The 16,195-nt window shown below is 33.9% G+C and overlaps 1 protein-coding gene across 1 annotated transcript; it reads left to right on the forward strand.

The window, feature by feature from the left end:
* Nucleotides 1–1,019: 1,019 nt before the first annotated feature.
* On the forward strand, nt 1,020–11,277 carry LOC131611511 (cell number regulator 6). Its single transcript, XM_058883508.1, has 4 exons — nt 1,020–1,127; nt 10,221–10,335; nt 10,422–10,687; nt 11,039–11,277. Exons 1-4 carry the CDS (start codon nt 1,020–1,022, stop codon nt 11,270–11,272), a joined length of 723 nt encoding a protein of 240 aa, XP_058739491.1. The 3' UTR covers nt 11,273–11,277.
* The last annotated feature ends 4,918 nt before the right edge of the window (nt 11,278–16,195 follow it).

The following is a 16,195-nucleotide window of genomic DNA, read 5'->3' on the forward strand; positions in this document are numbered from 1 at the left end:
AAGAAGCATCCTATAAAAATTTAAAGATGTCCATTTGAATTAGGAAATATATTTTCGAACAGACCTTAAATACATTAAAGCTATAGAGTCACACCTTCATTTTATAAAAAAATAGTTAAAAATATATTTATAAATCCGAAAGTATTCTTCTATAATATTTGTTCTTGATTTATTTTTTCCTTATAGCAAGGGTAACGCTAAATCAAACTTTTGTTGTTGTAAGATGACAAGTGAATCAAAATATTTGAACAAATTAAAGAGAGAGAAGTCAAAACAAAATTTTGGGCCTAGACAATCTAAAATATTATCCTAAGTAAAATTAATAATATTATCCAATGGATTTCTTAACCAAATGGTAAAAAGTGGTCTCCTATAGTGAATGGTATGAAGTGGTCTCCTACCTTAGAATTTGCTTAGAACCTGATCTCAATCTTAACGCAACTTCCAATTATAGAAAGTAACATATTTTAACACTAAATCTAAGAACATATAAAACACATAAAAAAACATGCATGTTCTTTAATTGATGCTTGAAAAATAGTTCTGGAAATTGAAATAAGAATAACATTTACAACAATTACATCAAAACATTTTCCCCTCAAATTTCAACACATTTAGATATAGGTAATTTCTTTGTAACATTTAAGGTATCTCACCATTGTTTCACTCACAAGTTTTTTTTATCTTTCTTCTTTCTTACACATTATATAATTTTCCTTTTATTATAAATTAATTATGTTTATAGGATTCAGATCCTTTACCACGAAGATTTAACGATGAAACAAAAAAAATTAAGAATACATATCACCATTCACCACCGCATATTGTAGCATCATTTTACACATGAAATTTTTTGCTGCGATGATATGAATTTGTGTATGTATGTATATGTATATGGCAGTTTTATTTTTTATTATCATTTTTAATCTTTTCTCTATATTTAACATAAAGTATTTGAAATTATCAAATGTTATTGTGTTTAGGTATAATTTTGTGTTTCAATCAAAAGCGGTGATAACATGGGAGACGAAAGGTCAAGGTATGTGAAGTTGAACAAAGATAAAGAACAAGCGCCATTTCGGGATATTACTCCGGGAGAGCTTAATCAACCTATTGATATACCACAAGTAATTTACTATTATTTATCTATTTATTTAAATGTTTCTTAATTTAAGCATTCTTGAAATTTAGGATAGGTTTGATGCGATTAATAGACATGTTTCTTATTTACAAATTCTTTATTGATTTTGCAAATGGTTGAAATAAAAGGAAAAACAAGTTAAATTAAAAATTGTTCAATTTTCGATTTAATACATTATGTAATAGAAAAGATGGAGTTATTATAGGAAACAGTATCCTCTATCAAAGAGATAAATTAGATCCTTCTAAAATTGTTGGGTGAGTGAAAGTAGGGTTTCATTATTCAGGATGAATATCTTTATGTTTAAAAGTAATGTTTTTTAGTAAAAAATGACAAACAATCAAATTTAAGTTTGGTCAAAACACATTTAATCTAATGAATAATAGGTGAATACAAAACTAAAAAAATTAAACGTTAACGAAGGTAGTGAGAGTATCAAAATCTATCATAGACACGAAGAATTTGACTACTCGCCTTTTTTTTGCTTTTGTTTCATGCTTATAACGTGTATAACTAAAGAAGCTATCTTCTTGGAGGCATGTTTTAGAGGTAAGATTGCAAATGTGGATAAGGGTAATATAAAATGCCCCAAAAAGGGGATTTGCAGGCTAGACATGGAGAGTTATACACCAAATAACATGATGAAATACAAAATACCCATAAAAATAGTTGAACATGGATGGATATATAGACCACAATATTTTGTCTAGCAGGATTAGTTTTTTCTATAAATAATATCGTACTTGCTAAGATTACAATACATAACAACCCTCAAATGATTAAGGATTATCAGGGACTTTAAGGTTTATTGTAGGCATGGGCGGATCCATGTTGTGACAGACTGTGGTTAAAACCACACCATATTTTATTATATATATATATATATATATATATATATATATATATATATATATATATATATATATATATATATAGGGTTTTGCTACAATAGACCCACTTGTTTTTATGAAGGTCTATTTTAGCAAGCTTTAACTACAAAATGGTTAAATGCACCTTAAGGTGCATGTTGCTAAAATAGACCTTCATAAAAATAAGTGGGTGTATTATAGCAAACCCCACAGGGGTTTGTTATAATACACCCACTTAAATTTATGAAGGTCTATTTTAGTAAGTTTTAACTAAAAAAATACTTAAATGCACCCTAAGGTGCATGTTGCTAAAATAGACCTTCATATAAAAACAAGTGGGTCTATTGTAGCAAAACCCATATATATATATGGGATTTGCTAACGTAGACCCACCTCTTTTTATGAATTAGATAACTCAATTAAATAAATCATGTAACTTAATTGAATAAATCAGTAACTATAACAAAACTATATAGTTATTAAATCGGTTGAATCAAATAACTTCTCTAAAAAAATTAAGACACCTATCAAATTTCAAAATATCATAATGTTATAAGTTTATTATTTAAATTTAAATTCTAAACATAATGATCACACACAACAACATAATACAAATCCAAATAAATTTTGAACAAAGTCTAATAGCAACATAAACTGGATAACAAAATAAGTGCAACGTCTAATAAATTTAATTCCAAAGAGGGAAAGTTATTTCAAACAAGTTTTGAATAAAGTTTACTTATATTTTAAATTTATTTATTTATCAAAACAACATCATTTTGCTTAAAGAAAATAATGCATTTAATCCGTTGTTTTTCCAAAATTACCGATTCAATAATTTTTATCAATTTGGTTGGTTCTGACCGACTTTTACTGGTTTAATAATTTACCTAATCTAACAATCAAATCAGATCTATGACCCTTCCAATTCTTAGTTCAACTGTATTATTCAAACAATATTGATTTTCATTATAAATGTATTGATTTAAACAATATTATTTCTTAATTTGAATATAATTTAATTTATATTTTTTTATATTTAGTCACACCAATATGTAAGGTCTGGATCCGTCCCTGGTTGTTGGTTTGAGAGCTAGCTCACGTAGGAGGTGAAAAGCTCTGTATATATATAGTTTTTTGTGTGGAAATGAGATTGTCCTTGTCAACTATAGTTTTCGAGATATTTATAGCAATGTTTGGCATGGATCATAGGCCCTTTGGAACTTGCAACCATCATTGAGAGGATGTCGGAGTGGACGGTTAATCCATTGTTATTTTGGGGAGCATGGTCAAGTGACTCCTTGCGTACCGTTATAGAATAGGGACACGTCATTTCTCCAATTTCCTGCCTCAGACGACTCCTCTCAGAGGAAAGTGTCATATTCAATAAAGAGGTGGAAAATCTAATGAATAGGCACTCGAGCTATGAAAAATAGGACTTGAAAGGCGTTATGGGAGAAATTCCACATGCCTTGCCCCTGCCTCGCCGCCTTTGGACCCTTTTCAAATATACTGATACATAGTTCCTCAAATACGGTGACTTGTAAAGGGTGAAGTGTTAATGTTTATTCTCCTTCATTCGAACATCCTAGAGGGAACCTTAAATGGGGAATTTTTAAGCGAGATTTAAGTTGAGTTTCTTTGATGAGACTTTAGTCGAGTCCCTTAGGAGAGACTTTAGATTAGACACTCAAATGTGAGGCGACTCCTTTATACATAAGGTCAGCCCCTTATGCATAAGGCGAATTCCTATTATATGGGTGACTGTGGGATATTTCTCCAGGTGTCAATGATGTAACTTATATGTCAAGTGAGGAAATCCCTAAATGTTTATTGAAAGAGAAAAGGCGTGCGAGGCATTTAATTCTATTAATGATGATTTAATCTCGAGACTCCAAAAAAGCCTTACTCTTCCCGCATGTCAAAAATGTGCAAAACCTTTCATGTCTAATGGGAAACCTTGGACACCCTTGATCAGCCCTAGTTTCCTGCCTATACTAAAGGGATTCAACTACATCCTATTCACATTTTCACAGAAGTTTTCACTGAAGCTTTCAAACATTTCATTTTACTTCTCCACAGCTCTTGTTTCTTCACGAGTTCAAGCCCTCCCTTATACAAGTATAAGTTCAACATTTTATTTCACTTTCTCTTTTATGGAAATAATCACGGATTTAGATGAGAATGACCATCAGATAGAACCCTTACCTCGTGATGAGTGAATATTCTTGTGGACTCACCATTATAAGCGTCCCGACGACACAATTGAGTGTAAATTAGTGGAACTAGGAATGTTTGGCAGTTATGATAGTTCTATTAATTTTGATAGTGAAAGCGGAAATGGTAGTTACAATAATTCTTTTTTCACTTCTGTTTTCTTAGGAAATAAGAAAATAATGACCACTTTCAACACTGATCCAAGGAAGTCAAAGAAATTAAACCTTACTACACCACTAAGGACCGAGTCGCCTTCCTCTGGCCGCAAATTAACTTATCCTCTTTAGGTTTCAAAGAAGAATTCATCCTCGAGGCGTGTTCTTCAGCGAAGAGGGACAATATGGATACTTTGGAGGACTTTCAGACATCTACTTTCTACTTCTACCTCCCTATTGTTCATTAAATTGGGGTTCGCCTCCCCTTCTTCTCTTTTGAGGCATATATTCTAAAGGTGATCAATGATGCCCTCTTACAAATCACGCCTAATGACTAGAGTATGATTAGAAAATTTGAGATTATATGTCAGCAGCTAGGGTGTCATCTTACCATAGGAATGTTCTTTTCCTTTTATGGCACTAAAGCAGCAATTAGCTAGGGCTGGGTAACCTCAACCACTTTGATTCTGAGATATTTATTCAAACTCCATTCCAACCACTTCAAAGGTTGGAAAGAAAAGTTTGTAAGAGTGAGGGGACAAAACAACTTATCCATAATCACTACTATGGAGAATGACGCCCTCCGTTTCCCTCTGGCCCCGACGTCTAATCTTTTGGAGTTTATGGGGAAAAACTTCGACTATATTACGAACAAAGAGATGGAGGTGGTCCAACTCTTGGACCAATTTTAGGTAATTAACTCTTGTACCATAATCACCTTGGATCAAGGGGATGACCAAAATATGAACAAATACCTTAATAGTTTGATAACATCCCCTGCTTGGGTTTTTGTATGCGGTTATGTACTCATTTTTATCATATTTCTTCTGTATTAAAGATGTCCAAAATCACCTTAGACGAAAGAAAATATCTCATGGCCAAGAGGAAGGTCAAACGTCCTGACTTGGACAATCCTCAAAGTTGTCTGGATGGCTTTAAAATCATGAGGATGAAGCAACAAATTGAGAGCATAGAGCATATTGATTCTCAAGCCCATAAATCAAAGATTCGGGGGGTTGACTCTTACCCTCGTCCCAAGGGTAATGAAGTTTAGGTTAGTGTTGCAGAGTAGGAGGCGCTAATATATCGTCCCCACAGAGAGACTCGCCAACTAAGCCCTTTATATGGAACAAACTCAATTTCAACATTGTAAAGTTTACTAGCTCTCACCTTTCATTTTATTAGGACATCAAGGAGAACTATCTGTTGAGGGTTCTTTTGATGGATCATATCGACATGGAAAAGTATGCCCAGATAGAAAACGAGCTAAGGACGAAGCTCACAAGTTATCAATTTGACCTGGATAAAGCGCATGAGATAATAAAGGCCTTACACAAGAATAAAGATACCATGAAGAACAAACTCTAAGAAGCATACACCAAGGCCAAAAACTTTGTTGTCACTAAGCTAAGACTATAGGCATTTCTGGATCAGGACCTCGACTCTTAGAGGAAGCTGAAGGAGGAGGTTCATGTACTAAAAAATGATGTGGTAGAAACATCTAATGTATATTTGAGATGGTGAAGGAGCAAATGTCATTCTTTCATCTTGGACTGGATCTGAGTCTCTTAGACAAGGTCAAAGTCTTATGTGGAAGCTAGCTAGTGGATGATACTTATGATCCTTCTTTGATTAATCTAGTTGTCTCTCTTGTTAAGGACACCCAAGCTGAGCCTAGGGGCTATGGGGTGATAAAGGATTATAATCTGGAGGCGGTTCACAAGGAGACCCCCTATAGGGAAATTAGTCTTTCGAAGAGGGTCAATAAATTGGAGGCTCCTTCTTGTTTCCTGAATTAGCTCCCATGGGTTCTTTATGTAATATTGACATCTTCCCTTAAGGGTTTCCTTTTATATTTTACTTGCTTCATTATTGATGTCTTTGTATGAATTATCAAGAGATATTCCTCGACCAAGTTTTAGCCTTGGTATCTTGTGGAGAACAATGATCCTTTCTTGGAGATGATAATGTTGCTATAACGGCGGGAAGGATTCCTTTGCAAGGATCCAACATATTTGATAGCCTCAATGGGTGACAAGGATTCCTATATACGGATTTAACATGTTCAATAGCCTTAAAGGACGAAAAGGATTCAAGTATAAGGATCTAACATGTTTAATAGCCTTAAAGGGCGAAAAATGTTCCTATATAAGGATCCAACATATATAGTCATTGCGTGAGATAATTTCGACAAAATATTTTTCACTTTTTAGTTAACGGTATGAAAATCAACAATAATCTTACTTCATATAATAAAGTGAGGGTCTCATTAAAAAAACCTTGTGTCACTTTGGTAACACAAGGAAAAGAGTGTTCTCATAAACAAAAGAATGTTATCAAGTTATCCTTACAACGGACAGAGTTTATAACTCTCCTAAATAAAAAAACCACCAAATAAAATGAATTTAATAAGGCTTAATGCCTTAACAATAATCGTCATTTGGCAAGAGATCATTTCCCTCAAAGTTCGTGTCTACCTAGTCTAGAGTGGTTAGGCCCTCACCCGTTAAATATTCCTTTAATGGCTTTGCCTCCATATTCACTCCAACAATGTTCACACCCGTTGTTCTGATCTTCTTCAACTTCAAGCTTTCTACATAACACTTCTAGACGATCTCATGATCTCATTGGATAACCTTGACTCACCTAGTTGGAAGCAAATAGTTCATACATATATACAAGGTAGACGAGGCAACTCTTAGCTGGTTAAAGGTGGGTTGTTATATAATCATGTTGTAAGAGGATTTTGTGTCAATACCAAGGTACCTTACCTTAATCTACCTAAAGTTTTATTCTAATCTGAAGGTGGTCTTCAATGTTATATAATTTTCACTTGCACTAGGTCGCCCAAAAATCACACCATGGTCCTTGGAAAGGCTTGAGATCATCTAAGATCTAGCAAAGCCTCCTAAATACATCCCATTCGAGGATTTCCATAGAGCTTCCTTGAACAATCAAGACCTTTTACAATGAACATGGGATCATCGTTATGTGGGTGAATGCATGTTATGTCTTTCTTGGAAAAAGCGATATCAACTTTTATGACTTCTAGTTTTCCTGCATCAAAGGAATTTGGCAATCCCTTAATGGTTAGCGTTTTGCAGGCGTACCTCTTACGAGCGGATTTGGTCTCTCATCCCCCAGTGAATCCTCATATGATGGTATTGAGAGTATGGAGAATAGATTTGTCGTCATCTCCGTTTCTTTGTTCTTTTCCTTTCTTGGATCCAACTAATCTCGCCCCCGAGGTTTAGATTCGCCTGATCCTCGAGTGGATCCGCTCTTGACAATTTTCCTCATGTGCCCTTCATATATCAGGCGCTCTATCTCTTTCTTAAGTTGGTAGTAATCCTCAGTATGGTGTCCATTAGCTTTGTGGAACTTGCACCAACTATTGGGCTAAATCCCCATGATGTTTGCCTTTGGAACTGGAAATTATGGTATTTTATACATGTGGAGGCGTCTCGCCATATCTAATCGCGACGAATATTCAGACGCATGAAGCTTTCGACAAATTTTTCGATTCACTTGAACACCATCTTGTCTCTGACGGGTGAGATGTGTTGACCCTTTCGTGTGCTTTCAGCATTGGAGGTTTATTATTTTACATCTCATACCTTATTTTTAGCATTTATTTCATATCCTTTGATGTAACATTCCACCCACATCACTACATCAGCCAAGGACATTGTTGCCTCTGGTTGAGGGATTCATTGAAGTGTCCCACCCTGAACCTATTCTCAAGTTCTTTTATGAACATTTCCTAGTTTGGATGAATTACCTAAATGTTTACCTCAGTGAAGTGGTCGAGGTGCTCCCTCAGAGTTCTTGATGAGCCATGGAGGATGTTGAATAGACTAGTGGCAACCATCTATCTGCCTGCTTGTAGCAAATTGGTGGACTAGTTTCTTCACCAAATCCTGATAGCTGGTGATAGAGAGAAGAGGTAGGCTGATATACCACCTTAGAGCTTGTTTCTCTGAAGGTGACATGTACAAGCTTGCATTTTAAGGATTCAGTGGCTCCAATAACCTTCATCAACTTGTTGCCGTATATTTATAGTTTAAACGTTATTATATATATAATGGTTTATTTTGTATTGTAAAAACTCTTTTAAGAATTATTTCCTTCACTAAAGAATTTAATTCTCTAAAATTTAAATAAACATTGTAAACACAAACAAACCAAGTAGGAATTTTTTTATTTTGTTTAGTCGAAACGTCTTTAAATTATCTCTCTCTCTCTAGATTGCGAGTGTAGTTGAGAGAAATTTATTATGTTAAACATTATTGATCGATATATTTGATTTGAGTGTCGAAATCATATTAAAATTTTCAAAATATTTTTAAAAAGGATTATCTAGATATCAATTTGTGTATGATTTACATAAATTGGCTGAACATATAAAAAATAAAGTTTAATGTATCTATAACACACAAAAATAAAATGATATGTAGTCCCCTCAACACCTAAAAAAGTCCAATAAATATATTAACATTTTAGGGTATTCATTATCATATTCTTATGATAATAAGATGTCTTTGACAAAAATCTGAAAAATGCAAATTATATTATTCCTTAAGGTAAATTAATATTAATATCATTAAGAAAATACAAAAAACTATAAATAAAAAATAGTATGTATAGATTCCTATTTAGAAAAGGGACCGGTTTACATAAATGTAATGTCCCAAAATGATGTGGAACGAAAGGAAATGGGGTTTATTTTCTATGCTTTAGTTGTTGGAAAGTTATTTTGATATCAAAGTAATTATATAATGGATCACCGAAAATTTGGACAGAATGTTTTTTCTAAGATACTTATAAGTTACGAGGGACTAAAGATTACATGTTCACGAATAGAAAGTCAAATTACCTTATAGTGGTTGACTACTCTTATTCAAACCTTACCGTTGCAAGCCATGTGGACTCGAAGAATTTTGCATTTGTGCATGTTTTCTTATGGCTAGAGAGTAAGGATCATGAAACTTTAAAAAACATATGATTGCTACTTCTACTTTAGAAACATAATTTGAATATACTTTGGCTTCGTAATGCAAACAATGTAGTTGCTGAGTTTTATCTTAGGTTTGGTATGGTCGATAATATAGCTAAAAATCTAAAAATCTGTTGTCATTGCATTGCAATGGTTTATTTCTCTAAATGGTGTTAAGTATTTTATATTTTAAGTACTCGTCATTCAAAGAAAAAGTGCAAAAACAAAAGGTAACACCAGAACACATTAATATAGATTAATGATACTGAACTCGTTAACCAAAGATTTATCTCTCAAAAATATTTGTTGGCTTTGTGAAAAATGATGAGAATTATGGATAGTCTGTGTCAATATTATAATGTAGTTTATGTATATACATGCCTGACTTTAATTATGATAGTTATGAATTCAATTAAAATTATATTTATGTTTATTTTCTTCTTATATGCATTATATCATACATAGTATTGTTTTGTTGTGATTATAAGATGTGCTTTTTAAACTACAAGAAAGACACGCACTATGGTATTTTTAAAGATGTTTAAGAGGCACGCGCACACCCCCCCCTCATATTTATTGTGAACTTCATGGTTATATTCTATTTGTTTCATACATATTTGTGTATTATGATATAGATATTTTGGTTTATTTTTCCTATATTTGTTTTACAAACATTAGAAGGTATATATTTTCATGTGACTAACATTAAACTTACAAGATATTCTTAGCTTATATTAAGAGAGAACAAAATCTTGTTTGCTACATACATGGGCACATTAACTAAAATATGTATCATTATATTCTTTTTCTATCTCACTGATGATGATATTATCTTTTTACAGTTAAATCCTCGTAGATGTCTTGAATGTGGACAAGTTTTACCTGAAACTTACCAACCTCCAGCTGATGAAGATTGGACAACTGGGATCTGTGGTTGTTTTGAAGATATTGATAGCTGTAAGATTTTCCCTATTTTTCCATTACCAAACTATGAGTGTCTATAATCTTGATGTCTATTATGTATCCTTTTAATTATGTTCTAGGTAGGACTGGATTATTCTGTCCATGTGTTCTATTTGGAAGAAACACTGAAGCCCTAAGAGATGACATTCCTTGGACTAGTCCATGTGTTTGTCATGCAATGTGTGTAGAAGGTGGAATGGCACTTGCTGTAGCAACTGCATTTCTCAATGGAATTGATCCTGAAACATCTTGTCTCATTGCTGAAGGCCTTTTTTTCACTTGGTGGATGTGTGGTATTTATACCGGTCTCTTCAGACAATCTCTTCAGAAACAATATCATCTAAAGGTGATTTTATTTACTAAATTTTTTAATGTTTCTTGCATATTTGGATTGATAGTGAATTTAACAGAATCATAATATGACACTCAGCAAGACCGTCATTGAAGTTGGGCAAGACGGCCTATAGCAAAAGGCCTCACATTTTTTCATGATTAATCTATAGTAAAAAGGGTTATATGCACATATAGGGTCTCTCAAAAGTATGAAACGACTATGACACTAAGATGTTCTCAAAATGTAGACTTTAATGCTTCGACATAGTTATGATGCCACAACAATTTTCTATGTTTTAGCCTATGGAATGTTGAAAATTTGTAAGTACTTTCACTCACGCAAAGTATTGTAATTTTTTATCAGGATTCACCGTGTGATCCTTGTATGGTACATTGTTGTTTGCATTGGTGTGCCATATGCCAAGAGCATAGAGAGATGAGGAATCATCTACCTGATAACACAAATAGTGATGGAACTATTATCAATCCACCTCCAGTTCAAGAGATTACATCTGATTTGAATAAGGAGTCCACATCGTCACCAAAATCTTCTAAAATTGATGATGAAGAAAACAATTTGCAGATCCAACCTATATAGGATATTTCACCTAGTTGCATCCATAAGTCAAAGAGTATCACTCTTCCTTCTTTTTTATCAGCCTAGTAAAAATATAGTTCAATAAGTATATATTTATCTTATTTCCCTAAGTCGGAATTTTGTTAGAAGTTAGTTACATACAACTGTACTATATATCACAATATTACTCTGATTTATTCCTAATGAAATACATAGTATTATATTAGATCACATTCTCTAGATCTAATTATTTGGTCATCAAGGGTATGTATCGTTATATTTAGACTTTAAACAATCATATAAATGGATTTGGACATCATATATTAATATAAAACCTCAAGACATTAGGTTTTATAGTACTTATAAAGTGTTCAATATTCATTTTTCTCATATAATATATAACTTTTCCTCACAATTGATGTACCAACTCTAACATTGTGTTATATAGCTTATTTTCCATCCAAATCATGTCTCAACCTTTAACTCCGGGTGGACTACCATGGATGATCATACTTAAGGTTTTAAATAAATCTGTGTTACCGTGATACATGGTGCAACAAAATGGTATTAGCAACTTCCAGTCTTATTTTTCTCCATTACGCCGGAGAGGAAAAATTCACAACTAAACACCATTACTAATGTGAAATAACATCGTTCATAAAAATAGATATATAATATCACCTTAGTACATATCTAATCATATATTATATAACATTATCTTCTTTTAGTTATTTCTTAGTCTTTAAACTTGATATTTGTTCTCATATCTCATCTTTGTTCTATCTTTGTAAGTTTCTTTGTTTTTTAGATTTATTTATTTTAAACATATTATAATAATGAAAAACTAGTTTTAATTTAAGTTATTATACATTATATAATACTAAGAATAATTTTAATATGATTTATATACTATTTTGATTCATTCATACAGCGGTAACAACAATCTAAAATGCAACTTTCGTAACCGCTAAAATCATGAAATTATTAAAGCGACCACATCCTCAAGTCGACCATTATTTAAAACCTTAAATGTAAGGATGGAAAACGGACATGCCCTCTCCATTTAGGCCTTCCATGCAAAAGCCCGCAAAAAATGGGGCGAGGCAGAGCGGACATAGTTAAGATTGCGAACCTAAAATCTTACCCCACCCCGCATAAAAGTAAGGCCGGGGTGAGGAATGCACGCGGGAACTACACCTTTTAGGCCTAAAAAACATAAATTTGTGTTAATTCACTGTTGTACCCTAAAATTTGAACTCTTCATTTAACATTGATTGGCTTGTGTTTCATTATCATATGCATTCATACATTGAGATGGGAACAAGGTACTTTGGTGCTCGGTGACTTCGTCAAGCTATAGAAGATGGTTGTTTCGCCAATCAATGCGAGGAGGATCCATTATCCTCATTCTTTTGATCAATTCAAGAAACATCAGAGCTTTCAGTGGCCAAAGTGCTTATAATAGTAAAGTTTGATTCTGCTGTTTCTTCACACAGTGAAGCGTGAACTCGGAATTTCAGGATTAAAGTGCGCCAATGCGTTTCTCCAGGCTATGTAATCAATGATTCATCGTGTACTTAGCATGCCAAGATCTCATATGGTCCAACATGTCTCGGATTGCAAGAAAAATCAAGCGTTTTGGTTGATTTAAAATAGTTCGACTTGAAATTCATCATTTCACGGTTCGGGTTCAGAAATTCATAAGTTTTTCCTGGTTCAACAATTTTCAGCGGTTTTTTGGGCACGTGAATCTCCCTGATATCCTCTTTAATTCATCTGTTCAGATCAAGAGCAAATTTGGTACGTAAGGTCTCCGAAATCGAAAAATACTGTGGAAATTTCATGCTGAAGCGGATTTTTAGTCCACTGTTTCTCAATATTGGAAAAATAATAAATCTCTCAATTTTTAATGTTTTGGGACGGTTCCAGTGGCACAATTTCATAAGTTTTGTCATCTATGAATTTGCTTCAAGATTTGAGTTCGAATTATGCTCAGAAAATTTTCGTTTATGGCTTATTTCTCAAACGGTACATGAAAATACAACCGAAAAGCCACGAAACCAAATTTGACATGAAAAAGGCAAGGGAAATTCACTCAAAAACCATTTTCCGCAAGTTCATTTTCCAGACAAGGCCTAAGCCTCTCTCTTTATATTGTTTCAACCCAAATTCAAAAGTCATTCCATCATTTCTTACAAAAATTCACACTAAAAATTAAAATAATTCTCTCAAGCTCTCAAATTTAAGTTTCTCTCATTTCTCGAAGACCACCCCGAACCACCACTTCCGATCTCCCTCCATCCGTCGCACGGACAGCTGACCGACGCATCTCCCCTCCTCCGCCGAACCACCGCGTCGCCTCCTCCCGACCGGCCATCGTGATTGCGCGCCTCCTTCCTCCAACCGGAAGTCGCGTGCCACTCTCCTCTCTCTTGCTCCGATCGATCTCCGATTAACCACTCTTCGTTCCTTCGGTAAGCTTCGGATCTAGATTAGTCAATTGGATCTTGACTTGATTTGTTTGAATCTTGATGATGAAGAGTTTGATGATTATTGTGATAATTGTTTGAATCAAGTTTTGTTTGAATATCATGAGTTGAATATTTGTTTGGTAATTGTTTTAAATATCATAAGTTGAATATTTGTTTGATAATTGTTTGGATCTTGAATTTTTGAATCTTGATGATAATCATGATAATTGTTGGAATTGGTTGATGGCTTGCATTGTTGAATACTTGTGATTAATTGTTTGAATTCATGTGTTGCACTTGATTTCGAATTCATGAATTGGTGAGTTGAATGATTTTTGTTTGAGTTTCATGAGTTGGGTAATGGTTGAAATTGATTGTTGTTCGAATTTCATGAGTTGAATGATTGTTGCTTGAATTTCATGAGTTGATTATTTGTTCGTTAGTTACTTGAATTCATGTGTCGAACTTGGATTTTGAGTTGTTTCAAGTTATTTTCGATGTGATTTTGAGTTGCTTAATGCTTGAATAATAATTGTTTGGATGCTTGAAAACCGATTACGTCGGTGTGGATTTAATTGTTGCAAGTTTATAAATTCCAAGTGAAATTCAAGTGTCGGTATTCGACTTCATGCGTTTAAATGATGATTTTTTATTAGTTTTTTTGGTGAATATCGACACATAAATCGGTGTTGTCCCGTGATAATAAATGCATGTTGTAGCAACCTGCCCTAAAAATAAAGACTTTTAGAGTCGCCACCTATTCTACCAAGGCGAATAGGAAACCTTATGCAGTTAAGAGATTCGAGGTAAGTTATTATAATCAGGTCGAGAGAAGGTGTTAGGCACCCTCAACCCTTTCCTAAGGTTTGATCTTAAAATAAAGGTTTATGGCTGAAATATTTAGGATAATAGCTAAAGAAGTGAAAAGGGCGATTTTAACTGAATGGAGGTTTTAGGGAAGGGGACTCGCCTTGGTTATCCAAGTGCCTACGTATCTCCTTAGGGAGAATCAGAGTCAACGTAGTTCGGGCACAGGGTTGTACTCCTTAGAATTGATTATGGAGGTGTCTGAAGGCTTTTGAATGGCCTATCGTAGTTTTGAAATGCAAATGTTCGCAAGGTATTTTGAATTACCTTATCGTATTTTGAACATCGCAGTATTGAAGAGATGAAAATCTGTAGTGTCATGGTTTAGTGTGTTTTGAAGGTTTTGGGCGTACAACCCTGGTTTGATATGTCACCGTTAGATGCGATGATCAATAGATTTGATCATTATAGTTAACGGATTAATGGGTATTGCTGGTTACTCTGATCGATAGATTCGATCTTCGCAGGCAGCAAATTGAATCTATTTTAGATTTGTAATATTTTTTTTATCTCTTGTCTAATGCGACTAATAGATTTAGTCGGGTCGATAATAGAATTAATTAAGGGTTAATGTTTTCTTTGCCAAATGGGTAGTGGGATTGGACAAACCTTAATGTATTGGTAACTTTTATAGGGTTTTTGTGATTTACCAATTAATATTGATTAAATTAATTAAATCAAATAATCGAGTAATCAAAATAATCGGGAAAATATTATAATCCTAAAGCCTAATCCTAATTTGATATTCTAATCCTAATTTAAATAATTAATTAAATTTAAAGATCAAATTATAACTATGAAGTAATATATTAAGTTTAATCTAAATATTTAAATAAATAAATAAATAAAATAATATAAAGAAACCTGGCCTTGATCCTATATGCTGCTCCCTGAATGTATATGGTACGCTTGCATGTTCTGATGCGTTGGATTTTATGATAGCTTGATCTGATGGTGGTGAATTGAAGGTGTATCGTAGGGACTTGTTGATCTTATGTACCAGATTGGTGAACAACACATAGTAGAAATAATTGAAAAAAAACTTGGCACCAGCAAGGGTTGAACCCTTGACCCTTCACTCCCAGATTCCCTCCTTAACCAAACAGGCTGCGCGTGGAACTTATTATTGAAATTGCTAACAAATTAACTAGTACAAGAATTAGTAATATATTGAAATTCAAAATGAAAATTCAAAGTGGGTCCTCTGCATTCACGTGTGACCAATAGGAAGCGAGCGACAGGACTGTGATCTTTGACCCACCAATCGCATGCGTCCACTAGTGCCACACCGGAGTCAAACGAACCAGAAAAACCTGGGCCACCGGAATAGTGAATTCCGATCATCCTCTCCGATTAGCCAAAGCACTAAAACCTGTAGAAATCAAACAAACAGTCACGGAAAACTACCCAGTCCCACTAATTCGCCCCCTGCGAGTTCAATGCTGAGGTTTTCAAGTCTTGAGAAGGCCTGGAACGCGCCACACAAAGCTTGGCCGTTTGCAAGCCCTAACAATGGCAAGTCACGTTTTTCCCGTTAGAAATCCCATGCGACTGTTCTATCCTGTTCCAAATCATCTTAGTAGACCATTAGCAATGTTAGTTTGAT

Source organism: Vicia villosa, linkage group LG6, assembly GCF_029867415.1.
Source record: "Vicia villosa cultivar HV-30 ecotype Madison, WI linkage group LG6, Vvil1.0, whole genome shotgun sequence".
In the NCBI taxonomy this organism is placed as follows: Eukaryota; Viridiplantae; Streptophyta; class Magnoliopsida; order Fabales; family Fabaceae; genus Vicia; species Vicia villosa.